The 24,974-nt window shown below is 39.3% G+C and overlaps 12 protein-coding genes across 12 annotated transcripts; 4 read left to right on the top strand and 8 right to left on the bottom strand.

Moving 5' to 3' along the window:
- Positions 1-41: 41 nt before the first annotated feature.
- JH06_0323 (chaperone HSP70) lies at positions 42-1,487 on the bottom strand (the record flags this gene model as incomplete). The annotated part of the gene is made up of 1 exon (XM_014674153.1): positions 42-1,487. One exon carries the CDS (start codon positions 1,485-1,487, stop codon positions 42-44), a length of 1,446 nt encoding a protein of 481 aa, XP_014529639.1.
- A 287-nt stretch (positions 1,488-1,774) lies between these two features.
- On the bottom strand, positions 1,775-2,377 carry JH06_0322 (hypothetical protein; the record flags this gene model as incomplete). The annotated part of the gene is made up of 3 exons (XM_014674152.1): positions 1,775-1,917; positions 1,948-2,294; positions 2,325-2,377. 3 exons carry the CDS (start codon positions 2,375-2,377, stop codon positions 1,775-1,777), a joined length of 543 nt encoding a protein of 180 aa, XP_014529638.1.
- Positions 2,378-4,020: 1,643 nt separating this feature from the next.
- Positions 4,021-6,621, top strand: JH06_0321 (DNA repair protein UVH3; the record flags this gene model as incomplete). The annotated part of the gene is made up of 5 exons (XM_014674151.1): positions 4,021-4,383; positions 4,414-4,573; positions 4,601-6,138; positions 6,160-6,245; positions 6,276-6,621. The coding sequence occupies 5 exons, from the start codon at positions 4,021-4,023 to the stop codon at positions 6,619-6,621; spliced, it is 2,493 nt and encodes an 830-aa protein (XP_014529637.1).
- Positions 6,622-6,741: 120 nt separating this feature from the next.
- JH06_0320 (hypothetical protein) lies at positions 6,742-7,790 on the bottom strand (the record flags this gene model as incomplete). Its single annotated transcript, XM_014674150.1, has 4 exons — positions 6,742-7,312; positions 7,344-7,611; positions 7,643-7,687; positions 7,718-7,790. 4 exons carry the CDS (start codon positions 7,788-7,790, stop codon positions 6,742-6,744), a joined length of 957 nt encoding a protein of 318 aa, XP_014529636.1.
- An 822-nt stretch (positions 7,791-8,612) lies between these two features.
- On the top strand, positions 8,613-10,425 carry JH06_0319 (hypothetical protein; the record flags this gene model as incomplete). The annotated part of the gene is given in 6 exon segments (XM_014674149.1): positions 8,613-8,783; positions 8,795-9,029; positions 9,060-9,337; positions 9,370-9,822; positions 9,833-9,889; positions 9,910-10,425. 6 exon segments carry the CDS (start codon positions 8,613-8,615, stop codon positions 10,423-10,425), a joined length of 1,710 nt encoding a protein of 569 aa, XP_014529635.1.
- Positions 10,426-10,976: 551 nt separating this feature from the next.
- On the bottom strand, positions 10,977-11,440 carry JH06_0318 (hypothetical protein; the record flags this gene model as incomplete). Its single annotated transcript, XM_014674148.1, is given in 4 exon segments — positions 10,977-11,012; positions 11,044-11,122; positions 11,140-11,256; positions 11,289-11,440. The coding sequence occupies 4 exon segments, from the start codon at positions 11,438-11,440 to the stop codon at positions 10,977-10,979; spliced, it is 384 nt and encodes a 127-aa protein (XP_014529634.1).
- A 1,003-nt stretch (positions 11,441-12,443) lies between these two features.
- JH06_0317 (hypothetical protein) lies at positions 12,444-13,725 on the bottom strand (the record flags this gene model as incomplete). Its single annotated transcript, XM_014674147.1, is given in 6 exon segments — positions 12,444-12,905; positions 12,935-13,000; positions 13,031-13,333; positions 13,347-13,463; positions 13,494-13,616; positions 13,651-13,725. 6 exon segments carry the CDS (start codon positions 13,723-13,725, stop codon positions 12,444-12,446), a joined length of 1,146 nt encoding a protein of 381 aa, XP_014529633.1.
- Positions 13,726-13,930: 205 nt separating this feature from the next.
- Positions 13,931-14,615, bottom strand: JH06_0316 (inositol phosphorylceramide synthase 3; the record flags this gene model as incomplete). Its single annotated transcript, XM_014674146.1, has 5 exons — positions 13,931-13,962; positions 14,014-14,112; positions 14,143-14,285; positions 14,316-14,519; positions 14,557-14,615. 5 exons carry the CDS (start codon positions 14,613-14,615, stop codon positions 13,931-13,933), a joined length of 537 nt encoding a protein of 178 aa, XP_014529632.1.
- An 856-nt stretch (positions 14,616-15,471) lies between these two features.
- On the bottom strand, positions 15,472-17,093 carry JH06_0315 (peptidase S8/S53 domain-containing protein; the record flags this gene model as incomplete). The annotated part of the gene is made up of 5 exons (XM_014674145.1): positions 15,472-15,703; positions 15,734-16,204; positions 16,235-16,291; positions 16,321-16,998; positions 17,035-17,093. The coding sequence occupies 5 exons, from the start codon at positions 17,091-17,093 to the stop codon at positions 15,472-15,474; spliced, it is 1,497 nt and encodes a 498-aa protein (XP_014529631.1).
- Positions 17,094-17,898: 805 nt separating this feature from the next.
- On the bottom strand, positions 17,899-19,223 carry JH06_0314 (DNA repair protein RadA; the record flags this gene model as incomplete). The annotated part of the gene is made up of 3 exons (XM_014674144.1): positions 17,899-18,318; positions 18,347-18,478; positions 18,510-19,223. 3 exons carry the CDS (start codon positions 19,221-19,223, stop codon positions 17,899-17,901), a joined length of 1,266 nt encoding a protein of 421 aa, XP_014529630.1.
- A 356-nt stretch (positions 19,224-19,579) lies between these two features.
- On the top strand, positions 19,580-22,448 carry JH06_0313 (hypothetical protein; the record flags this gene model as incomplete). Its single annotated transcript, XM_014674143.1, has 11 exons — positions 19,580-19,626; positions 19,659-19,790; positions 19,828-19,892; positions 19,926-21,263; positions 21,295-21,400; positions 21,431-21,654; positions 21,686-21,824; positions 21,856-21,949; positions 21,979-22,064; positions 22,096-22,254; positions 22,286-22,448. 11 exons carry the CDS (start codon positions 19,580-19,582, stop codon positions 22,446-22,448), a joined length of 2,553 nt encoding a protein of 850 aa, XP_014529629.1.
- A 125-nt stretch (positions 22,449-22,573) lies between these two features.
- Positions 22,574-24,813, top strand: JH06_0312 (hypothetical protein; the record flags this gene model as incomplete). The annotated part of the gene is made up of 8 exons (XM_014674142.1): positions 22,574-22,623; positions 22,656-22,746; positions 22,779-22,871; positions 22,903-23,048; positions 23,079-23,829; positions 23,860-24,039; positions 24,070-24,184; positions 24,209-24,813. The coding sequence occupies 8 exons, from the start codon at positions 22,574-22,576 to the stop codon at positions 24,811-24,813; spliced, it is 2,031 nt and encodes a 676-aa protein (XP_014529628.1).
- Positions 24,814-24,974: the final 161 nt, after the last annotated feature.

Here is a 24,974-nt window from a genome sequence, read left to right as displayed (position 1 = left end):
AACTGTATTAGCTATGTTGCAACATCTGCACACGTGCATTTTCAACAAACAGACGAACCCACTTTGACTTCAACTTTTCCAACTAACTTAATACTAGCACTATCGGTTTTTTCCTCACAAATGACAGTCAACATCGTTGCAAGGTCAATCTTATATGTAATTGATATCTTAGGAACACCTTTAGGTCGCTGTTCAATAGGTCCAAACTTCAATTCATGCAAAAACCGACAATCACTGATTTGCATTCCTTCGCCAATGTACACTGCTGTAGAAATGTATTGCTGGTTATCTTCAGTCGTTGTAAAGGTATTTGATTTCACAACAGGTATCATATCCCCTTTCGAGATTAGTCTGCATACTCTCCCTCCTTGAACAGCAATACCATAAGAAAAGGATGCATGATCCGATATACTGATACTTCCTAGAGCTTGATCACTGATATCAACTTGGTTTTGCTTCATACAATAAATACAAGCTCCTCTAGCAACACACTCTTCTGGATTAATATCCTGAACAGTATGACCACAAAATCGTTCATACACGCGTTTCTGTATATAGGGTGTTCGAGTTGTTCCTCCGACCAATACCACAAGACTGATCTTATCTTCTGTAACTCCACATATTTCATTTGCTTCTTTCAAAAGCTTGTCAATACATACAAACGTCTTATCAATGTATGGTCGAATCAGTTGTTCATATTCCAACCGAGTGAGAGTAAACTCTTCACATGCATCTTTGGGAACATTGGTCGCGAGTTTGAATAAATTCTTCAGATTGATTGTAACTACTTCAGTAGAACTCAGGGAGATTCTCGCCATCTCACAGTCACTTCGAAAATCCTGATAGTATTTGCGTTGAGGAAGACACTTGGATATATCCACTTCCAGATCGTAATACTTGGCACAATAATCTACGACATACTCCACAAGAGCCTCCAATAAGTCACTACTCCCAAGACAAGAACTGCCTTGCGTGCAAATAACCTCATACCTTTTGTTGCTGCAATGAAGAAGAGAAGTATCGAAAGTACCTCCACCAAAATCATATACAATAATGTAGTTATCAGCGAGTTGATGCTCACTACAATAAGCCAAAGCAGCAGCGACTGGCTCACTAATCAGCAACACTTGAGGAAAACCAGCCTTCTTAGCAGCTTCGATGGTGGCTTGGCGTTGCCTATAATCATAGCTTGCAGGAAATCCAATGACCACCGACTCTATATCTTCAACTGATCCAATTATACCCCTTGTGTATAATCGATTAAGAATGTGTTTCATAACAGCAGCAGCCACCTCTACGGGAGTTTTGCAAATAATACGTTTGTTTGCAAGTTCCATCTGCAAACAACATCCATAACCATCAGGACTCTTGATCACCTTAGCATTAAATAGCAAATTCCCACTATTTGCAATATTCTCTGTGAACGGAACACCTAACAACCTCTTACAATTTGTAATCGAGTATTTCCTTTGACCCACTGTAGTCATTGGCGGATTTACCATACAGTTTTCATTTTCGTAACATACAACAGATGGAAGAAGTAGCTTTCTATTGTCCCACTCCAGGATTTCGATGTTTTGATGCCTACAAAAGGTACATACCGTATTTGTAGACCCAAAGTCAATGCCAACATACACTTTCCTCATTATCAATTCATTTTTATTTTGTTATGCATTCCCACGGGAATGAAGTGATCAGATTGTCAACAGAATCCTTAGTATTTTGTTAAACATACATAAAACATACTGTTCCTCTCACAGTACCAACTCTTACGTTATTTCTTTTTCTCTTGTCTGGATATCAAACTATAAGCATAGGATTGGTAGATCCATGCAATTGCTTCTTCCAAATAATCGTCAACTGTTTTGTATTCATGTTGCGGTACATTTAGCGACGATAACCACATATTCCAGAAGGCTATGAATCAATATTGGATTATATACTCACTTCCTTGTATGAAGGAGGTCCACTGCCTCCAATAGGAACTGACAAAACGCCCTTGCATATAAGATAGAGGTGACAATACAAAGAATGAAACCAGATAAGCCTGGGGAAGATCGTTCACCACCTTGTTCTTGATATTCCGGATGTTTCCATTGCCCCAAAAGGCTACAGAAACAAAGGCAAGAGTCTGAGTAATTGGAAAAAGGAGATTCAATGTCAATACTCGACGAAGAACATCATTACAACGAGTAGTACGAAAGAGATCTGCAACAACCGTATTGGCAATATAGTTTCCTAATCCAGAAAATGTGAAACCGCCCATAAAATACCCAAAAGCCCGTCGAGGATCCCTACATTCGAGAATCAAACTCACTATTTACATTTGTTTTCGTTTTAGAGCAACCTTCTGGTACAGAATATCACCACATCCCATGTACATACCGACAGTAAATGCTGTCTTGGCCCAAAGCCGAAGGCGGTTTCCAAGTGATGATGTTGCAAGTGACATAGTACCGAAACTCCAAGTGGAGTAAGAGGTAATAAGGAAATGTAAAAGTCGAAAATAGAAATGGGGGTTCACTGCTAAATACGTCAAAGAACCGCGATCAATGTCTGCCGATTGACCTGCCTTGAAATCACAATTTTAGATGAACCTACATCTTAAGTACGTCATTGTCAAAGTATTATAGTTTGTTATGCGTAGGTTGCAAGGATTCTCAGTAGATATAAAAATGTGGTCAGTATATCCGAATTCCCGTTATTTCGTCTCTGCTTCTTTCCATAGAAAACGGTAATGGGAAAGTCAAAGAAGCGATCTAAGAAGGTAGATACTAAGGAAATGGAGACCAGTGGTTCTGGTCGGACAGACACCAAGAAGGAAGAAATGGCTTCTGTTTCAGGTAATAATTGATAGAAACTGTTTTATATAGTGTCTACGAATGGTTTGAAGTAGTTATCCTTGTTTCCTTTGTAGAATCCAAGCCTTATGAGCCAGGATTTCTTAGTTCAATGCTTGCAGAAAAGAACATTGAATCGAATCCAGAATTTGAGGTAGAGAGTGTATGAGTTGTTGAGATTGTTGATATCAAGGATGAGGAAGAGATTGAAGTGAATTCAGAAGAGGAGAAGTCTTGGAATCCGTTTGATGATGATAGTATGGATGAGAATGTGTCAAAGGCGTTTGAGGAATTACAGAAGAATCCAGATAAATGGATGAAAGAAATGGAGAAGAGGATGGATGAGTCTGGTTCTGAGGAAACCAGTGAGAGTGAAGAGGAAAGTGAGGAAGAAGAAGAGAATGAGGAGGAGAATGAAGAGGACGAGGAAGAGATGGAGGAGGGGAATAATGAGGATGAGGAAGAGGACAAGGAAGAGATACCAAACATACATGAGGAAGAACAAGAGAATACAAGCGAAGAAGACAGTATGAGTGAAGAAGAAATAGAACGTCAGAAGAAACGTGAACAATTAAAGAAATTAGAAAGTGAAGAAAAGGATATATCCAAATCAATCGATCCCAACCTCAGTGTGTAGGTATTGTTACTTTATCATAATATTTAGATTGATAAAAGGAATTTCTTTTGATTATCAAGAAGACAGTTTCCGTGATTTGTTTAAGAATTGTGGTGAGATCAAGTTATTTTATATTGTACACCAAAACAATGGACGATGTGCTGGTTATGGGTATTATTATAAGATTCAAATTTACTCTAGTGCTATTCAGTTTGCTAATCAGAAGGGAAGGAAAGCAGCTTTAAAACTTGATGGTAGTTCCGTGGGTACAGATTTACAGTGTCATTTGTAGTATTTGGGAAGAAATATTAGTGTATCAAAGCTGGAAGATCCGTCGGTTCTGGATCGTCAAAGTCGAAGGAAGGAGAGAAAGCATAACAAGAATAAAGAAAAGAAAGAAAAGAAAGAAAAGAAGGCAGAGACTAAGAAAACTGCTCCTACTTCAGGGAAGTCTCAAAAGATCAACAAGACAAAGAAGTGAGTTTCGTTCTTTTGTTGTGTTTTCTGTACTCTCTTTGATGGAACATGAGATAAATTGAGTTCTAAACATATTCTTAATGGGTAATGGGTATTCACAATTTCTGGTCCCTAGTTGAGTCATCTGGAAGAAATATCTCCATTGAAACACTAAGGGGAAAACGATTAGCAGTCGATATAAGTATCTGGCTGAATCAGATTGTCCGTGCATCCAGAACAAAAACTGGAGATGTTGTACCTAATGCCCATATTTATATTGTTATTCTTCGTCTATGCAAATTACTGTTCTATGGAATTAAGCCTGTGATTGTATTTGATGGAGATGCTCCCGCTCTGAAAAAAGGTACATTGAAACGAAGACGAGAAAGAGCGAAATCTGCAAAGACTCATATGGATGACCTGAAAGATGAGCTTCTTCTTATTGATATGGCATCACAGATCCAAAATAATGTTGTCTCTAGTGGTTTAGTTGACACTTAGGAATCAGTACCAACTCCTCTTAATAACCCTCCTGATTCCGAAGAATCGGCTGAAAGCAATGATGAAGATATTATTCTTCATTCAGAGAAACAGCTTCAGCAACTGTATCATCAACAACCATCTACTAAGGAAATTGTATATGTAGATCTTCCCTACAAGAGTAATAAATAACGAACTGAATGAATAGTAGCTGAAACGCTTCATATTGCTGTCAATACACCTCAACTTCTTGATATTCCAAAACGTTTGCGACCTGCAGTGATGAGACTACTTCGTGAAACATTGCAGAAGCGAGTAATGACAATGATTGGAGAAGTCACCGATGATGTTGAGGAAGTGAGCCAACGACAAATGGAAGCAAACCAATTCCGTTCTCAAATACTTCGTGAAGTAATGGAGATTCTTCAAAGTGAGATTCCAGAGGAAGGATCCAATTCAGCCAATGGATTTGAGTATTCATATCGTCGTGGTCGTCAACGTGTATTCAATGAAGTGGATCCATTCAACGAGGCGACTGCTATTCCTTCATTCAAAAATGAATCAGTGTTTTTGAGTGATTTTCAACTTGAGTATGAAACAAAACGTCAACGAATGAATGAAGAGTATTTTGCATCATTGAAATCAGGTGTGGAGATGAAGAGAGATGAGGAAGAAGAAGAGGATGATAATGTGATGCTATATACACATCTAAACGAATTAATGAAGGGAAATGACCCTTCCATACAGCGATATGATCATCAATGGGAATGGGAAGATGATCCTGTCATGAGAGAATGGTTGATAGATGAAGAACATATGATGGAAGGTGATAATAGTGAGGAAATGAAGAGAGAGGGAATTGATGGGCTGAAACAGGATGTGATGGTGAAGGAGGAGAGTATTTTGGAAGAAGTAATGAGAAAGGAGGATGTATCTGGAGAAGTGATAAGAAAGGAGAGTGTATCAAATGAAGATTTCATGAAGGAGAGTCCTTGTGATGAAGTACTTGGGAATGAAAGTTCTATTCAAACAAGACTATCTGATAGTGAAAGTGATGATCCATTGATCATACATACCTCAACAGATGGGAGTATTATTGTATCACACTCATCAACTATGTATCGAGATCAGTCAACTCCTTCAACTACACTAATAACTTCATTCACAGATGCTCTAGCAAAGACAGATACATCCCCTATTCAAATCACAGTGACTCAACCGAATATTACCACTTCATTATCAACCAATACATCATCCCCCAAATCCATTGATTCTTTATCATCTTCCATCACACCACTTCCTCCATCCGAACAACAAAATGAAGCTCAAAAAGAACTGTTTGCTCGACTTATCCACACATCTCCCACACAACTTGGAGAACGGAGAGAAGGGTTACTAAAGCAGTACAGACACTTTTCGAGCCAAAATGCATTTGTTTCGGAAGATGTTGTGGTAGACATTGCCGAAATTCTTAAGATTTTCGGTATTCCATTTATTTTTGCTCCAGGGGAGGCGGAAGCCCAATGTGCATTTCTGGAGATGATGGGATTGGTAGATGGTGTGATCAGTAATGATAGTGATGTGTTTGCTTTTGGAGGGAAATCACTCTACAAAGACTTCTTTCTAGATAATCAGTATGTACAAGCATACAGAATAGAAGACATAGAGAAAGAGTTAGGATTGAATCGAGAGCGAATAATCGAATATGCCATTTTGGAAGGATGTGATTATTGTGATGTAACTACTGTAGTAACAGTTAACCTGTAGGGAGTGAGTCATTTGGGACCCATGATGGCTGTGGAGTTGATATCCTTCTTTCCTACAATGTCAGAACTTCAAGGTTGTGAAGTTAAGTAGGGATTTATGATAATAGTTGAGAGTAGAATTCAGTCTGCTTGTAAGATGGCTGATGGTGTTGATGTGGCTGAAGGGATTACTGAAGACTTTCTACAGTATATCCGGAAGCATCGAAAACGGATAGAGAGACTGGCATTTACAGATGAAGTTCGAAAGAACTATCTTGTAAATGCCTTTATGTTTCCAGCAGTGGATACCTGTTTGGATCCATTTGGCTGGGGAGACATTGATATCAAAACTCTCAAAGACTTTTGTGACAATCGTTTGTCTCTTGATTTTGAGCGAGTTCAGAGAATGATTCAACCGGTGATCAAGAGACAGAATAGGGATATTCAAACAAAGTTCAAGCTGTCGTTAAGGGTTATCTCATAGACTTACCGACTTACTGTCATATAGTAAGAATAGTTATGTAAAGAAAATCAAGTCAAAACGATTGCTGAGTGCTATAAAGCGACTTCAGAGTCTGTTAAGTGTTTCTTACAAACAACTACTCTAAACAAGAGGTTTAGCCTCTTCCTCGGTTTCTTTCTTGTTCTTCTTAGATACAACATAGAAGATAATGGCAAAACCAATAACAATAGCAACTATTCCGCCAATAATCCATCCAACAATGCTCTTGGGCTTTTCAGTGGGGTTCACGGTGGGAGCCTCTGTAGGCTTCTCAGTAGGTTTGGGAGTAGGTTTCTCAGTGGGCTTAGGAGTAGGCTTCTCAGTAGGTTTGGGAGTAGGTTTCTCAGTGGGCTTAGGAGTAGGCTTCTCAGTAGGTTTGGGAGTAGGTTTCTCAGTAGGCTTTTCAGTAGGCTTTTCAGTAGGCTTCTCGGTAGGAGCCTCAGTAGTAGGAGCCTCAGTAGTAGGAGCCTCAGTAGGTGCTTGAGTCGTAGGCTTCTCAGTAGGAACAGCACTGCAACCCTCATCATTAAGACGATCATATGTTGTGGGTTCGTCTCCCTTCATAGTTACAGAAGTGGGGGTGAAAACCATATCAGCTTCCATCTGCTGACCAATCAATGCAGCTAACTCTTCAAAAACATTGGTACCCTGCATATCGAGACAAACGTGATCCCTAATCAATTAATCGCTCTGTCCAATCCCACTTCAGCGAATACTCAACATCAGGCTCGACAGCAGGAGTACAATTGAATGCAAGAACCGAAGTTTTAGAAAAAGTGAAACGAGCGTCATCCACGTAGATATTGTAGTTCTTCTCAACATCGTTAGCAGGACTCACTTTCGTAACCAGACGAGTATTGAAGAAGAGAGCCTCTTCCCGACAACCCTCTCCACCATATGAAGTAGACGAAAGAGACATGGCCTCAGGGTCCTGCTGCATATTTCCAGAGATAATCATGAATGATTTCACAGCTATATCATTAAATTTCACAGGCAAACGTACAAATAAATTCCGTACTTTCGCAGGTACCCCCATACGTTCCACAAACTATACGTGAAAAGAGGGTATCTTACATACACTTCTCTTCACCACGAAGAGGACTAGCAAATACCAATGATACAATTGTTAGAGCAACGACGATACTCTTCATTTAGAAAAATGTGTGGTGTTCTCAAATACCTTATTGCTATTGGATGCATTTAATAAGGATACATTTCAATTCATGATGCCCATTTTTTGCATTCTTTGATTATTCCTATAATTCAACATTGCTGGATTCGATTGTATTGATAACTACCAACATCATGTGAAGTTTAAGGAACCATCTTGGTTCTTCAAAAAGGTATCACTTCTAGCTATTAGTTATCAAACCACCTAATATGTTTCATATCAAGTTCTGATAAGGAATTATAAGCGTTTTTTCATTGATGGATCCTATTTTACTGAAGGGAGTGTAGTTCGCATTGTTACACACATTCAACCACAAAAGTCTGTAGATAGACCAACTTGATTATACAACAACCGATTGTTAATTCTTCAGAAATGAACTGCTCGGTTTGTTTGGAAGAAGTATTGTGCTGATTCTTATTAAATACTCTAGATTGGTCATGAAGAGTCGGTTTGGCAGTGTCCTGAGTGTTTTGTAGTGTATCATCTGAAGTGTGTGAAAGCATGGTTGGTTGATACAAATGTGGATAACAGAATAGGGCTCAAACATGTTTACAGAAGAAGATTGCGGAGGCAATCAAGAATCGAGTTTCTGCTTCCTCTGTTTCACGAAATTGGACTTGGTAAGTTCTATGTTCGTCTGATAATGATCCTAGCAAAAATTGTCTCCAAGAATTCACATACGTTCCTGACAAGTATTTCTGTTACTGTGGAAAGGAGGAAAATCCGGCATTCGATCCCTGGTTACCTCCCCATTCCTGTGGAAATCTCTGTGAAAAGCAATTGCCCTGTGGCCATATTTGTAATGAACGTTGTCATCCAGGTCGCTGTCCTCCTTGTCCTCGAATTGTCACCATCACTTGCCCATGCGGTAAGACGAGACGAACTGTACGTTGTAGTATGCAACACATTGAGTCCCCCGAGAGTTGCTGTAATCTTCCCTGCCTCAAACACCTTGTCTGTGGCCATCATCTCTGTAAGGTGAAGTGCCATTACGGTCCTTGTCCTCCTTGTAAAGAGTCAGTTCATCAGAAGTGTTTTTGTGGAGCAGAAGAACGAGATGTTCCTTGTGGTACATCAAATGCTCTTTCTTATTCTTGTGGTCGAATCTGCGGAAAATCACTTGATTGTGGTCATCACACATGCCCTCTAGCATGTCACGAAGGTCCTTGTCCACCCTGTCCCAATCAGCCTCCTCGGAAGTGTTTCTGTGGTAAAAAGAGTGAATCTGAATGAGTCCTCTGATTCTTAGCTTTCGTGATTCCCTGTACAGACCCTACTCCTTCTTGTCATCAATACTGTGACAAGCTTCTTCCTTGTGGTCATCACTGTACTGCCAATTGTCATCCTCCTCCATGTCCTTCCTGTCTTATCGTTGTTTCTAAGAAATGTCGATGTGGAACTAAAACAGCTGAAGTCCCCTGCTCTCAAGAATTCCTTTGTACACAAAAATGCCAAGAATTCCGTTCTTGTGGTCGTCACCGATGTAACCGTCGCTGTTGTGATGGGCAACATACTCCATGTACAATCGTAGGTATATTAAAGGATTCTTGATAATCAAGATCTGTAACAAACCACTTTCATGTGGTCGCCATACTTGCTTGCTTCCTTGTCATGCTGGAGCCTGCCCTTCATGTTCACTTACAGTCACCATTACGTGTGACTGTGGATACACTTCGATGGAGGTTCCCTGTAAGGAGTTCCGTCGTTCTCTCTATCCTCCTTGTCAACAACTATGTCAGAAACCATCTCATTGTCATCATTCCAAAATTCAAGATCATTATTGCCATTCCGGAAATTGTCCCGAATGTATCCTTACTTGTAATGCTCTTCTTCCTTGTGGTCACACTTGTCAGGCTATTTGTCATGAGAATCATCCTTGTCCTCCTTGTCATACTCGCATTGAAAAGGAATGTGAAGGGAAACATTGTATGATCTCTATTCTTTGCTGTGACAAAAATACTCCAGTTTTCTGTACTCAAAAATGCAATCGATTATTGTCATGTGGTAAACATGTATGTATAGGAATCCCGTGATGATCATAGTACTGTCAGAAACCATGTCACAATCCATCCTTACCATGTGAAGAGTGTCATGAGAAGTGCCCTGGACGAAGTACTTGTAATCATCCTTGTAATCGTGTGTATTGCCATGCAGGTCCATGTGATCCTTGTACACTAATGGTGAAACGCCCTTGCTATTGTGGGAAATCATCTCGTCAATTTCGATGTTGTGATGTGAGTTCAGAGAAGAAGAAGGGCTGGTTCTCGTGTGGAAAGATCTGTGGAACTCCTTTGAAAGGATGTCGTCATGGCTGTCAACGGATCTGTCATGAGGGGACATGCTGTGAACGATGTGAAGTAGATGTTCATGTACGTTGTATGTGTGGAAAGAAGAAGGATATAATGAAATGTTGTGATATTCAAGAGATGAAAGGATATGATGAACGGAGTATACAACAAATTGTTTTGGAGTGTGGTGAAGAATGTGGAGTTGTGAAAGAGACAAGTGATGTGAAGACAGAGAAGAGAACATCATTGAATCGTTACTTCATTTGGATTGTATTGTGTGTAATTATTGCTCTGGGTATTCAATTTTGGTTCCATTCCTTTGTTTGATCCAAACAATGAACCCACAACAATACTACAAATTAACGTCTCTTTGTGGAGGCATAAGAAGTTGACACATGAGTAGAATCCGAGTCGGAAGGACTTGAATAGTTATAGGATTCATACACAGGAACCGAACGACGATATGAATTCCTTCGTTCATCTTCTCGGCCCATATGATACCAGATCCATCCATCTCCAAAGGTATTCTATTCATGAACACTTCTGTTAATTGCTTACATGGAACATGGGAGGTGGAGGCGGCATATAGGTAGCATAGGCAGGTCCACGACAACAGTTGCAACAATATGTGAGCAAATAAACAGGGAAGAAGATGATCTTGAAAATGCCAGCTCTATCCCTTACCCAATAAAACTATCCCTACATCACACGAACAATATTATTCATTCCAATCATAAAAACGAAAAAGAATATGAGAACAAGAAAGAAAATGAAATTGAAGAATCCAGTTATCCATGAAAATGGATTCCAATCGAATGATGAATTCGAATAATGATGATTGTAGGTAGAGTAATCGTGATTCTTGTTTACTTCGAATTCTACTCCACAAGAACCTGCAAGAATGTAAGGATCGTCTAAAAATCACCAACTCTCCAAGTTGCGTACCAGGATACGAATACCCTTCACATGACACTTCAGTTCGTCCCAAAGAATATCCTTTTTCCATTTCAGCTTTACATTCCCACTATTGATCAAAATCACTTTTCACAGTCTACTTGGACGTCTCTTCCATCTGTACCACGATTGTAACATTGCATATTGGAAGGAGCATGTCTGCAATTTGAATAACCACTTATACATTTCATTTGACGAATAGGTCTAAAGATCAATAGAACAACTTGATTTCTTACTTTGAACGATAGCCAGTTGTATATCTATTGTTGTAGAATGTTAGAGTGTCAATATCGGTGAGTCTTACACTATCTCCATGATAACGGTCTCCTCGACGGCAGTTCACCAAAACAAGCAGTAGAGTAAGTAAAGGAATAGAAATAGATCGCATTATTTAAAAATGAGAATTGTGAAGAAGGATAAAACCGAATCTCATTGGACTGGATATTGTTCGAGAATGCATTTCTGCAAAGAAATGAGGATATAGAACAATAGTTTACCACATCCATTATGCCAAATTTGGGACGCTACACATATTAGAGTGCGTTGATCTGTTGTACGTGGTGCTTGTACACGAATTATCAGAACAGTTAGAAACTTTATAATCTATGTGAAACAGTGATTAGACATGATTGTTGATTGTTTTCCACATACTAGACTGTATAATTGGAGATTACTCCAATTATACAGTTCCTCCGATGATAAGTGATACAGATTTTAAACCCGTAGAAAGTCACAATGCAACGTGTCAGATTCACTAGGATAAGATTATTCTGATATGAGTGAAGTAGGAGAGATTGCTGCTCCATTAGGCGAAGAAGCATGGGACGATACTGCTCTTTTGGATGTAAGATCAAAATGAGTGACTATTCCTTTAGGCCTTTGAACGAGCAGCTGCAACACACAACGAAAAGGAAATCCCTCTAAAAAGCGAGCCGTACATCTCTTTTGTAAGGAAATAATCTGTAGTTCAAAGGACTCAAATCCAAAGAAGAAATCAAAAGTAAGTGATAATACTTGGATATTACAGTGATAGATCATATTTAAGCGTACAGTTACTGAAGATGAGGGAACGAGTGAAGATCGTTATTGTGGATAAGTAGATTGATGTATAGAATCCGAAGCGTTTGTAGCGCCAGCAGCAAAGCCGACTCCAATTCCAGTTGATAATCCTGTCCATCCTTCTCCAACCTCAGCTGGAACTGTTCCACAAATGTCAACAAACTATCAGAATTCGTTTATACCAACAGTACCTGATCTCGAAGAACAAGAAGCTCTTTCTCAATTGCTTTTAGCATGGTATCAAGCTGGATACGCTGCAGGTCGATATGCATCGATCCGTCAACGTAAGATGGGATTCCATGTTTGTTACAAACAATGTCTATTGTACAGTTCTAATCAGCTAAAGATGACGAATCCTCAATATACTGATAATCAGTCAAATCCGTTTTACTAAGAAGTCCACGCATCTCCTCATTCTCCTTCTTCAAGGTACTATTCTCTTCTTCCAGAGAATGGATCCGTTTCTCCATCTCTGATTTCCACTCCTTATTCGAGTTCTGAAGGTATCGTGTTCTCCATTCTGCCACTTGTTGAATCAAGGTTTGATTCGTAAACAGATAGGTATTTACCATCGATTGAAGCTTCTTGACATCTGATTCCTGTTTGATTTCGACAGTCTCTTCAGGAAGCGATACTTCATCTTCTTCACATTCAGGCATTGGTTTCTGAAGATATTGGAGTCGTTTCTCCAGTTCTTGGACCTTTTCCTCAAGCTTCTCACAATGATCTCGATACTCCAACATGGCAGCTTCTGACTGTTCCACACTTTCTTTCATTCCATTATAGAGTACCGTCTACATGAGACTCATACTAAACATCATACATATTCAATCTCCGAAGAGATTCTCTTACTCAATTCCACTCGCATGGATTCCAGATCTTCCCCCATCTACAGATCAGTAAAGTCAATCATTTTCACTATATCATTTTCATGGATCGTGTCATCCAACAAGGTTAGAAGCTTCTTACATTTGGCACTTTCAGCTTCAAGAGTTGCTCGTAACTGATTCATTTCCGTTCTTAAAGCATCGCTTGACTTCTCCTGCTTTGGTTCCGAAGACAGAGTCGTTAACATCTGATTATTCTGAGTTACGATCTTGAGAATCCGTTCGATACTATCGTCTTTTGTTTCCTTTTCCACTATAGGATCGGAAGAAGCAGACTGAGAGTTGGAAGAAGAGGATTTCGTGAAAGACTGGGATATCTGCTCTGACAGTCGAGACTATTCAGAATACATTATAGTAAATAGATACAATATTTGAAGAGATAAAAGACCGAAATTCGTCTATCGAATTTTGGAGATCCGAAGTTATGTTTTCAATCTGTTGTGGAGATGTCATAGGTTGCAATGACTAGAATTAATCCACAAAAAACGGCAATACTCGCAAATGGGTTACAGGATCTGTAAAGAGATTTTGAACCTCCTTTTCCACATCGATCATTTCAAATGAATCATCTTTGGGAGAAGCATCCAGAGCTTGTTCCTTCCGTTTCTTGGTAGATCGCTATTAATAAAGCCTCATAACTAAACCGAACTACTGGAGATGGAGACAGACCTTGAGTATCTGAAAACGGAACAATTCGTCTGGTTTTGAGGAAATTCAACTCATTCATACTTCTTAACAGTCATAGGAGATCGAATCTCCAAACTGTTTTCCACTTCATCCATCTTTAAGTTCAAACAATGGATTCGGAATTCCCGTGGAAGTATTCCCTCCAACAAATTCCCGCCATCTGCGTTATGTATTGAAACAAACAGGATTCTAGTTTGAAACGACCACAGACAGAGGTTCATACTGTGGCTCGTTTGATATCAAAGTTATAGACCATCCATCGCGATATAAAACAGAACTACAATTCATTCCAACCTGTTGACTTACATAAAGACTGATAAAAAGATACCCACAATAAGGTCGACAGTATAGTGTTTTCGATAAGCAAGAATGAAGAAGATGGTTACAAACACATACAGAATACACACTACCGACAAACCCCTTCGATCTATTCATTACTGTCACTCCACTTCTTTACAGGGTGTCCATCGCTTAGGAAGAGCTCTCATGATCGCGATTAGTCCCATCACAGTAAAACCAATATGTCCAGAAGGAATCAGATCTCCACAAGATGAGAATGAAAGACCATCCACAGGCATATGCGCCACAATATCAACCCAACTACTCATCATAAAGATTATCGAAAACTACTCTTTTGGTGGATTGAATGTACTTCCAGGACGACAATGAACTGCAGGTCCAGGAAGAAGTGTTACAGGCTCACAGAAGGCGCGAACAAGGTAATAAATGGAGAAAATGCGGAGGTTGTCACTGAGGAACTTACCGATGTGGTTTCCGTCCATTCGCAATGCTAAATAGCACAATATGATAAATGGAATAAATGAAAGCACATCACTAATGATTGGTACGACTCATAATCAAGTACCCAAACCTTGCTAAAAGTTGATTGTGAAACTCCGGAATCAACATGAAGCCAATATCTTTCAGCATCGGTCCAGGAACATGAAGATAACCAGCTAAATTACGGGCGATTTCATTTAATACCCTACAGATAATATTCTACCCGTAATGACTACTCGAAGATGGTCATTACTGCAAAAGAGAGATGTACCTCTCTTGCTTCAGCAACTTCAAGAGATAACGCTTTCAGATTGCTCAACACAAATAGGATCATACATATAGCAACGCCGATAAATCTGATACGTTAAAGAGAAATATGAACGAAGACTTGATGATCGAAAACGAATGAAACAACTGGAAAAATGAACTCCAGATATACATAAAAAAGAAGAATCTACGAAAGTCAATCAGAAAGAGTATCAGTACGAGAGACATAGAAAGAGGAAGGATACAATGATGTTCCTCTTCTTTTCTTCTGTTCTACATGGTAATCAACAAAACAGAATAAAAGTACGTTACCATTACAAAGAATTAATTGAGATACGAAAAGAAAGGATTCTCAAAACCCGAGCACTTACACTTTGTACAAAGTTGATGGTTAAGTCATAACGCATGTAATTGAAAACAGGTATTTTATTAAATGATTATAAAAATTGTGGCGATTATAAGAAGGAAAATTGAGATTGTGGGTCGAAGGGCTGAGTCACTATATACTATAGGCTGGTTCTCGGTATCAAACGTTCCTGTGACTATCAGTGAAAAAGGCTACAGAATGAGAGACTGGGAAGAGATATACTTGAGATTTGGTCTCTAAACGATATGCATCGATGTTGATAGTAATATTTGCTTGCTGTTGAGGAATGGTCTTTGCTGGAATCAGAATCACTTCGATATTATTTTTCCTGTCAAAAGAATTGAGACTAAGAGTGACTTGATTTGATGATGACTACTTATTTGGATAATATATGGTTCCGTTGTAGTCCACAGTCAGATCGAGATCATTAACCATCACATTGCTACTGAATGTTGAGGCTGGAGGGTCCGTCCACACCAGTGTTAGTTTCAGTTGCTTTGTCGGATTGATGAGCATTGTGAAGAAGAGATGCGTTGTGGTCCGATTCACCTCCCACTCGTGGATCATAAGATTGAAGGATGATGCATTCCTCCAATACAATACACTATTCATCAATCATATTCAGTGCTTCTACCTTTTCACATCCATCCTACCGAACCCCTGATGATTGTCAGGAAGAGGAGTCGATATGGTTTTAGGGAAGAGTGGATTCCCTTCTCCACGAATCGACTGCCCACTATGGATGACCATTGCTTTGAGAGTGGCTGCTGTGGGAATGAACCCATTCTCAGGAACGGCTTCTCCTGTTGGATAGAACCCTTCTTGAAGATACTGAGAGAAGAGAGAAGCCGTAGCTGCGACAATGGGTGTGGACATGGAGGTTCCTGACTTCACTGCAAGTCGACAGGTTTCTTCCTGCTCTCCACTGGACCCAGCCGAATCAATATTCACTCCAGGTGCTAGAATATCCGGTTTGATTCGACCATCTGATGTAGGACCCATACAAGAGAACGATGCACGAATATCATTATATGATGGAGAATTGTACACAGATCCCACACTTAACACATTCTTAGCACTTGCTGGAGAATATACACTTCCTTCTCTATAGATTATAGGACATTCATTGGAATACCCCTTTTCACCATCATTTCCTGCGGCAAAAACAACCAAGCAATCAGGATGATTTGATCTAGAGTAATATTTTGATCGAAAAACAACATGAAACTATCAATAGAAGATGTATCAGAAGTATAGGTGGAGGCATAAGCTCCCCAACTAGCACTATGAATACGTGCTCCTTGACTGTAGACCATATCAACAAGATTCACAATCCGACGAGGTGTTTGAAGTTTAGCATTGGAACCTGATCCTTCTCCAATATCTTCAAACACTAGTCTAGCCTTATATGCAATTCCCTGAGAATTAATGAAAAGGGATTTAGATACATTATAACGATCATCTTGTTTAGACTCACCAACCAACGTTCCTGCAACATGAGTGCCATGAGCATCAACTCCGTCTTCTCTATCATTACTATACGGAATGTAGATGCTTATCTTGCGATGAAGAGTATCAGCATCGCCAATCCGATATCGTACTTCATGTTCTGGATCATAGAAGAAGCAACTATAGATATCAATCCCCGTGTCAGTTAGTCCGATTAGTTGTTCCTCTCCATGGATACCATGATTGTATAATGGCTGCACATCGGTTCTTGTACTCATCACTTCCTGTGCTCCATAGTCACGTAGTAGACGAGGCAATGATTCTTCTTCAGGTGACTGGTCAACAGAAGGAGGGAAAGTGTAATCCATTACCTTGTCTACCATGATTACATTCACTTGAGAAGCGAAAAATGCTGCTACAAGTGGAAGATCCACAAAAGAGATAGAAATACTATATAAAAACGATTTCAATTTCATTTACTAGTACATATCATCTACAGGAAGGATGGATACAGATGGTTCACAATCATCATCCCAACTCTTCATTGTAATGTATTCAATCATATGAAGCATTTGTTCCACTGGTGATCCTTCTGCTTTCTCCAGTGGAGTGGCCAGTAAATTCGTCAGTTGAGTTTCCCATTGTAACAAAGAATCCTCCTTTCCCATACATCGTATTCCTAAAACAATCGGTTCTGAGGACTGTTCTTGAATACTGTTCATTAGTTGCACAGTAATTTTGGAAATTGGAGGAAATCGGAAGAACGTGATCACACCACTGTTTTCGCTCAAAAGTGTATTTAGAAGAGATATTGTAGTATAGACGATGATGGAGTGGCTATTTCCTCCAACCATCTCGGCTTCGCTACATCTCAAAACCCAATCGAGATCTTACGATAGAGGATCTTGTTGTTGGATGCAGTCTAGAATCTCATACTGAGGTGTTTCAGGTTGGAGTTGAACATAGAAGATCTCTCTGATTTCTTCCCCATCCAATCTTCGCCTTGTTTGCTGATCTATAAGCATTTTCTAATCGTTATTGCTATAGAACTGATGTACTTCAACTGTTTCGAGTTGCATTTCCTGAGGCAGCGCATTAATTCCAGAAAGAATATTGGATGTGAAAGCTAAAGCGATAGAACGTGATTCTTCTGTCATTGCTAGTGAAGAGGCAATCACCGAGATGAATAAGAGAAAGAATCTTCGATTCATACTATTCAATGTGAGATAATGAACTTTGAAGAATCATATCCTTAGTGATATTGACTCGATTCAACAAACAGAATCATGACTCAAATATGTCATCAATAACATCTCTGACCCATTTCATCTGAATCACTTCCATATTTCCCTATGAATGACTCATTTCCTCATTTCTCACATAGTGGTCTTTAATCGTTGATCCTTCTGCATATGCTGTATAACACTGAAGGAACCCCAACGAAGAAGCTGTCTTCAACCGGCTCTCCATCTGCTGGACAGGTCGCAATTCACCTGTCAACCCAACCTCCCCAACAAAACATGTAGTTGATAACAGAGATTCCTTCTTCATCGCAGATACCAGACTCATAACCACAGGTAGATCCGAGCCTGACTCCAACACTTGAATTCCTCCTACAACACTCACAAACACATCACAGCTCCCGATTGATATCTTTTCCTTTGCCTTTAGAACAGCCAACAACATTTGTAGTCGATCATATGACAAACCAATACATCGGCTGATTGGAGGTCGAAATTGTGTATTCACCTTGCTTGTAAGTGCTTGGAACTATGTCGAACACAACAACAATAGATACCTCTACAGGAAGTGAACGAGACCCATTCATGATGATACCCACACAAGAACCTTCAGATAATACTGGAATAGTGGTTCCATCCCTTGTATTCCGTGGAATATTTGTGAGAAAGCAGGAGTACAGATCCGACTTCTATAGAATGAGGAATGACTCCATCTGCTACTTCCGAAAGACCTTTATCTGTCATATCAAACACTCCAATCTCATTGCTTGCTCCAAACCTGTTCTTCATACTCCGCAGAATACGAGTGTGCGTGATGGGATCTCCCTCCATATACAAAACAGTATCCACCATATGTTCCAATGTACGTGGTCCTGCTATATCTCCTGATTTCGTGACATGCCCTGTAATTAGAACAGTGGTATTCAATGATTTGGCAAGATCTTGAAGTCGGGAGGTACAGAATCGTACCTGAGCAACAGACCCAGGAGGTGAAGGACATTCTTGTGTTTCTACAGTCTGAATAGAGTCAATCACCACTGCAGTAAAGGGATTTTGAGTAGCCATGTTCTGTTCGACCAATTGAATGACAGAGTCCAAGTTTGTTTCGTGAACGAGATACAAATTGGCATCTTTCACTCCGAGACGATCACATCGAAGTTTCACTTGATCCTCACTTTCTTCTCCAGAAACATACAATACGCCTCCAGTAGAGTTTTGACATATATCCGAAGCCATCCGCAACAACAGCGTGCTTTTCCCAATTCCAGGCTCACCTCCAATCAATACTAACGATCCAGGAACAACTCCACCTCCAAATACACGGTTAATCTCGTTTCCCTGGAGATGGATGCGAGAATGAGCATTAGGAACAATATCATTCAATTTAAGTGGTTGAATCCGTTTTACTCGTGGGTTACTTCCCTTCACACTCATATTTTTCTCCCTTTCTTCAATGGTGTTCCAAGTATGGCAAGCATAACATTGACCTTGCCATTTCGTATACTCCTTTCCACAGTTTCTGCAAATAAATACATTTTGTCGTTCTTGAGAATAGCATCGAGCTAATACTCCAACTGGATGTAAATTACTTAGAATAGGGACATAAATACTTCGAATACAGGACTGTCTCCGCTGCCACGACTGCCTCCAAAATGGAAGAAACCCACCAAACCGTCTAATAGTTGAATTGAAATACCTACGAATAATAATACGGAAGGAATCCAACATTTGTCCTATAGAAGCTGTGATCAAGCAATCGTTAAGCAACAATAGATTTATAGGGTTTGATTATGGTTTACCTTCACTGTAACAACCGTTTTCTAGCAGCACGTGAACTGTGGAATGTTTCCAGAAAACAAGGATATTTAGTTTTTATTCCTGGTATCTCAATAACAATACGACGGGTATGAGTGAGCGGTTGATTAAGAATCAACGGTTCACAGCTATCTTATTTTTAGTCCTTTTACTTGTTGCATTGCCTTATTGGTCGTCTGTTTCATCGTAAGAGTTTTTGAGTCTGGAGTCTAATATTTTGTAGATCTAACAATTATCGTTCTGTTAGATCAAGATCTATCCGAATCGTTAGACTTGATTTGCGTTCTTGTAGATTGTTCTTATTTTTCTCTCAATTTATAGTCTCTGGGGAAAGAAATGTAAGTCGGGTTCGTGATAGTCGATTTTTCCCATCTAAAGTTAAGGATGTTGTATGTGAGGGTTGTGTTTTGACTAATGCACCCGCTGCTACTACAGAACCTCCTGTTTTGATGCATTCATTTACTACACTGTTACCAGCTTCTGGGATACAGACTCGGGAACTGGTTTCAGAGCAGATTGAGGAGCAGACTGAAGAGCAGACTATGGAACAGACTCCAGCTCAATCTTTTGAACAGACTAATGAGTTAACTCTACATCAGTCTTCTGACCAGCCTACGGAACAGACTCCAGATCAGTCTTTTGAACAGACTAAGGAGCCAACTTCAGATCAGTCTTCTAACCAGACTAATGAGTCAACTCCAAATCAACCTCAAAATGAACAAGAGAAGAAGAATGATTCAAGTCAACATTTGATTCGAGTTGTATCTCCAGTACCATCATCTGTTTTACAAAAGCCCAAAGTGGTTAAATCAGCCAGTGTTACGTCTTTAAAGTCTTACTCATCTAACAAGACTGTTCTGAAGAAACCACGACCTAAGCGGATTCGTTATTATGATGATGTTCCAGAGGATTTTATTGATGAAGGGATTATCACAGATCCTGAAGAACCTGCTTATTTGGACATCACAGTAGGGAAAGAGTCATGTTCATTGCTGGTATCAGGAGTCACAAAGAAGGGTTTATCAGAACTGCCTCGAACTCATTACGCATTCTCATCACAAGCAGCTTGTCGTTACAGGAATCGTAAGTACGATGCTCCTTTCCTTAAACATGATTATGATACAAGGAATATGACAGAATTCCTGATCATGCAGAATGAAACACTTCAGGATCAGAGTATCCGTTTACCTGCTGATCATATGGACATTCGTCATACACGATTAGTATTCAAACGAATCCGTCAACGAGAGATGCGAGTTGTAACTACCCTAACGGAACGAATGAATCATTCAAGTTGCTTTCAAACGGCACTCAAGAAATACGAGGAGATGACAGCAGAACTCCAGTTGGATCGTGAAGATGAATGGGAACGGTTGCGGAAACAAATTCAACAATCACGGTTAGTATCATCAAACAGGCCAGTCACACAAATGGAGATCTACACAGCGTATAAGAATCTGCAGTCATCACGACGAGGAGATAGGCAAGAGTCATATCAAAATGTGTTTGTATACTCAGATAATCCTTCACTCTGTGATGGCTGTCCAATGCCGATGGGCATTAAACGATTTGTGGCACATTCTATATATCAAGAACATTTTCTGATTCGGAAGTTTGTAGGGGATAGAGAAGAAAGTGAAGTGAGTACAGAAGCTAAACGTAGGTCTGAAAATGGTATTTCATAGAATAGCATGGTTTCCTTCTGCAAATGCAACCTATGACATAACCGCGGTTATGGTCATTTATAGTTATAATCGATTGTTTTCTCTTCGTAATGTCTTGTACCGTTACAGAGGGTATTTCTTTTGTATGCAATTGATGGATAGCCCTATTGTTGTTGTAATGCATACACCTTCTCAGAATGAGTTCTATGCAATTCGTTTTATTAATCGTCATCATTTCCCTAAACGTCTGACGTTCATTTTGTATTTGGTTGATCGGATGCATCCACATTACAATGTTTTCCCAATTAATGAACTTAGGAATCTGGCTATTCGTAATATTCGTACAACTCATTTTTTGATTCTGGATATGGATTTGCGTGTTAGTGGTATTGAATATTTTTGGAATGACAAAAATAGTGAATACTTATGACGAGTTAAAGAAAATTCCACAAACGATTATTCAGAGTGATTCGAGTGCTGTTATTCTTCCAATATTCTTCTATCGTCATGATAGTATTGTGAAGAAATGCTCAGGAGCAGAGTCCTGTGCTTATTAGTATGATAAAAATGAATGAATCAGAGATTAGTACGAATGCTTTCCAACCAGAGAACAAATACGAGCTTATTGCTTGTGTGAGCTCTAAGAACTGTTTTTCAAACAAACGATTGATTCGAACTCATGTTGGAGTTAGTTGGTAGTTCTCACTTAGATGTATTTGATGCCTGAATGGTATGTTGCTTCTTCTGAATCTCATGTTTCTCGTGTCCGTTGTTTTATTACTGATATGATGGAACCGTTTTTATTCAATAGGCACACTAATCTGTAGATACATGATGCTGAAGTATTCCAGGAAATCTCCTCTGTTTTATCCCCTTTTTACTAATTACGGTTATAATAAGGTTCAATTCTTTGAACATCTTCGTCAAGCCGGTTTTTCTTTTTATGTTTTAAATCATGCTTTTGCTACTGATTATCCTCATCCTGAGTATGTTCTCATTGAGTTGATTCACTTGTAGTTCTACTTTCCGTAAGATGTATTCTCGTACATTAGGACCTGGAAACCAAATGAGAAAGGTTTATAATGGTTTCCAGGAATGGCTGACTAGCGAATACCAGAATGTGACTAATTTTCCTATCTGTTATAATCTTCAACCTTCATATTATGAAGAACTATTTTAGAACTATTGTTTCTATTTTTTTGGGATTGTTTGTTATGAAAACGATTGTTAATCAGAATTCTTTTCAACAGGTCTCTCTTTCTGTTGAATTATCTTCCATTGATTCTTTAATTATTCTAGAATAAGATGGGTGACCGTGTGAAAGAGTTCAACAGTTTGACGAATTCAGGCCGAAGGTATGAAATGAACGTCTATCTACGATTCTTAGATTTCGGTATTTGAACTTCGAAGATCGAGTGACCACTGTGAACAGTGTTGTCCAGGTAGCCACTTTACGCTATAGCAAGCGAGCTGAAAAGGTAACAGAGATTATGAAAAGTCTAATTTCTAGATTGCAGACAATTCAACTCACTTCCTGGAAGAGTTGAAGAACATCCGCAACAATTTCGAGATTTGTGATGATTTTGTCTTTTATTTTAATGAGGTGCATTGAATGGGATGTATATTATGCCTAGGTATTCAATAAGGTCCAAAGTCCGGAGATGTTGCTTCACAATCTCTCTACAGTTGTGGATATTACTGTAGAACATCTTTTAGTCCCGAATACACAAGCCTTAAACTCTATCCTCGAATTGATTGTCACCCTTTCCATTGATATGAGGTTCAAATCCTATTGAATTTCCATTTGTAGAGGAGAACTGATCAAATACTACGATAAGCTTCTAACTGCTTTGCTCTCTCTTTTGGACCAGAAAGAACCAGAACGTACTTCTAACGTCTTTCAGACCCTTGTTCTGATGTTTCGTAATCTTAGTGGGAATGACATTCGTAACAATATTTCACTTATACGTAAGTATTATGGCCCACTATTTGGAAATCGTGCCCCATTCATTCGTCAGTTTGCTTGTGAATCCTACTGTTATTTGCTTCGTCACATGGGATTGCGATCCCATCAAGGAAATGGAACTGAAAGCAGTGCTAAACGCCTTTCCAAAGAGCAATTAAATGAGCAAATCAAAGAATTAACAATAATTCTGAAAGCAGTGGCACGGAAACCAACAATTAGTGATTCGATGATTCTTGGCATTTCCTCACTTCTCTTTGAATCAATCCGAGGTGTGAGTGGTCAAGCCAGACAACATGGATTAGGGATCTATAAGTCTCTATTAGACATCGTAATTGGAAAGAAATCACTTGAGAAGGATGGATCAAATATGCCTTCAACGACATTCATATCAGTGATGCTGGAGTTGCAATATGTGTTGGCTGAGTATATTCTTCCTGTACATAGTAATGGCTTTATCATGGCAATCTTGGAGAGTCTATCTCACTGTGATCCTATTCATGCTGGTAATTTGATTGACATTCTCACAATCTGGATACAGTTTAATAATGGCAGTCATTGTGAAGCCAATCCAGCAGTGTTTGATGCATGTCTTCAGGTAGACGTTCCATCTCTCCTTGATCTGTAGCAAGTAATTCATTTCACCAATCCTTCAGCTAGTGATGATTTGAGAGGTTCGTTGCTATCGCTTACCTACGCTCTCTGGACGTATTGTTCTCATAATCAAAGCAAGATCACTGTACAGTTGAAGTTGATTCAACGATTTGTGGCTTTGATTGGAAGTATTTCAACTTATTCAGAAACAATAGTATAAATGGAATACTGGAATTAGTCCTAGTTTTTGCGAATCCATGAATACTCCACTTATCTGTTCAATGCATTGAATAGGAATGTTGGAGGTACAGCAATGATGAAGAGTCTGGTTGATGCTGTGTTTGGCTTGTGTCTGAAGAGTGAGTTGAATGATAGAACTCTAGTGTTGCTTTGTGATAGCGTTGACGAATTGGATGAGAACACGAAGGAATCTGTGAAGGATTGTGAGAATATGAAACGGATGATGGATCGAATGAATGAACAATTGACTGAGTCACTCAATCTGAGGCCTTTGAGTCAGATTCTTCATGTTTTGAATGAGATGAATGCTCTAACAACATCTTCGCGAGCAATCTGTAAGCAGTTCATTGAGAAACGTATCAGTGAGTATGAGGTATCTCATACTCATTCTCGGTTGAGCATAAAGCAATGGTCCAATGAAGAAATTGTGTGTATGAGTGAATGTATCCAAGGTGTAATGAGTGGAGATGTATCGATTGATTGGATATTGACAGTAATACATTCTATGTCTCGTGAACCTGTTATCATGAAGCAGATTGCTGGTAAAGTCAAGAATTATGACTTATGCTTAGTTAATCTTCATCGTCTTCCTTCAAGTTCTCTTACTGAATCCTTACTACGCTCTCTTCTCTCTCAGTATCATCCAATTCTTTCTTCATCCTCTCATTTGTTACGAGAATCCTGGTTACAATTCTTCTGTGAATTCACTCAACCTGAAGTACACATGTTCGTCTCACTTTTATCCTAGTACCTCCTGGATCCTTCTTCTTCTGAAGTCCCTGCATACATAGGAACCACACAAACCTTTTCCATTCTTCTCCAAGCGGAAGAACTTCCTCTTACTCTAGAAGGGGAAGCCACTCGAATCGCACTGATTCAACGTTGTTTGACTCCTTGTTACTTGAAACT

The sequence above is a fragment of the Blastocystis sp. subtype 4 genome (genome assembly GCF_000743755.1).
Source record: "Blastocystis sp. subtype 4 strain WR1 chromosome Unknown seqid_0016, whole genome shotgun sequence".
Taxonomy (NCBI): Eukaryota; class Bigyra; order Opalinata; family Blastocystidae; genus Blastocystis; species Blastocystis sp. subtype 4.
Note: the sequence above shows the minus strand (reverse complement) of the source record. Positions and strands in the feature narration are given on the sequence as shown.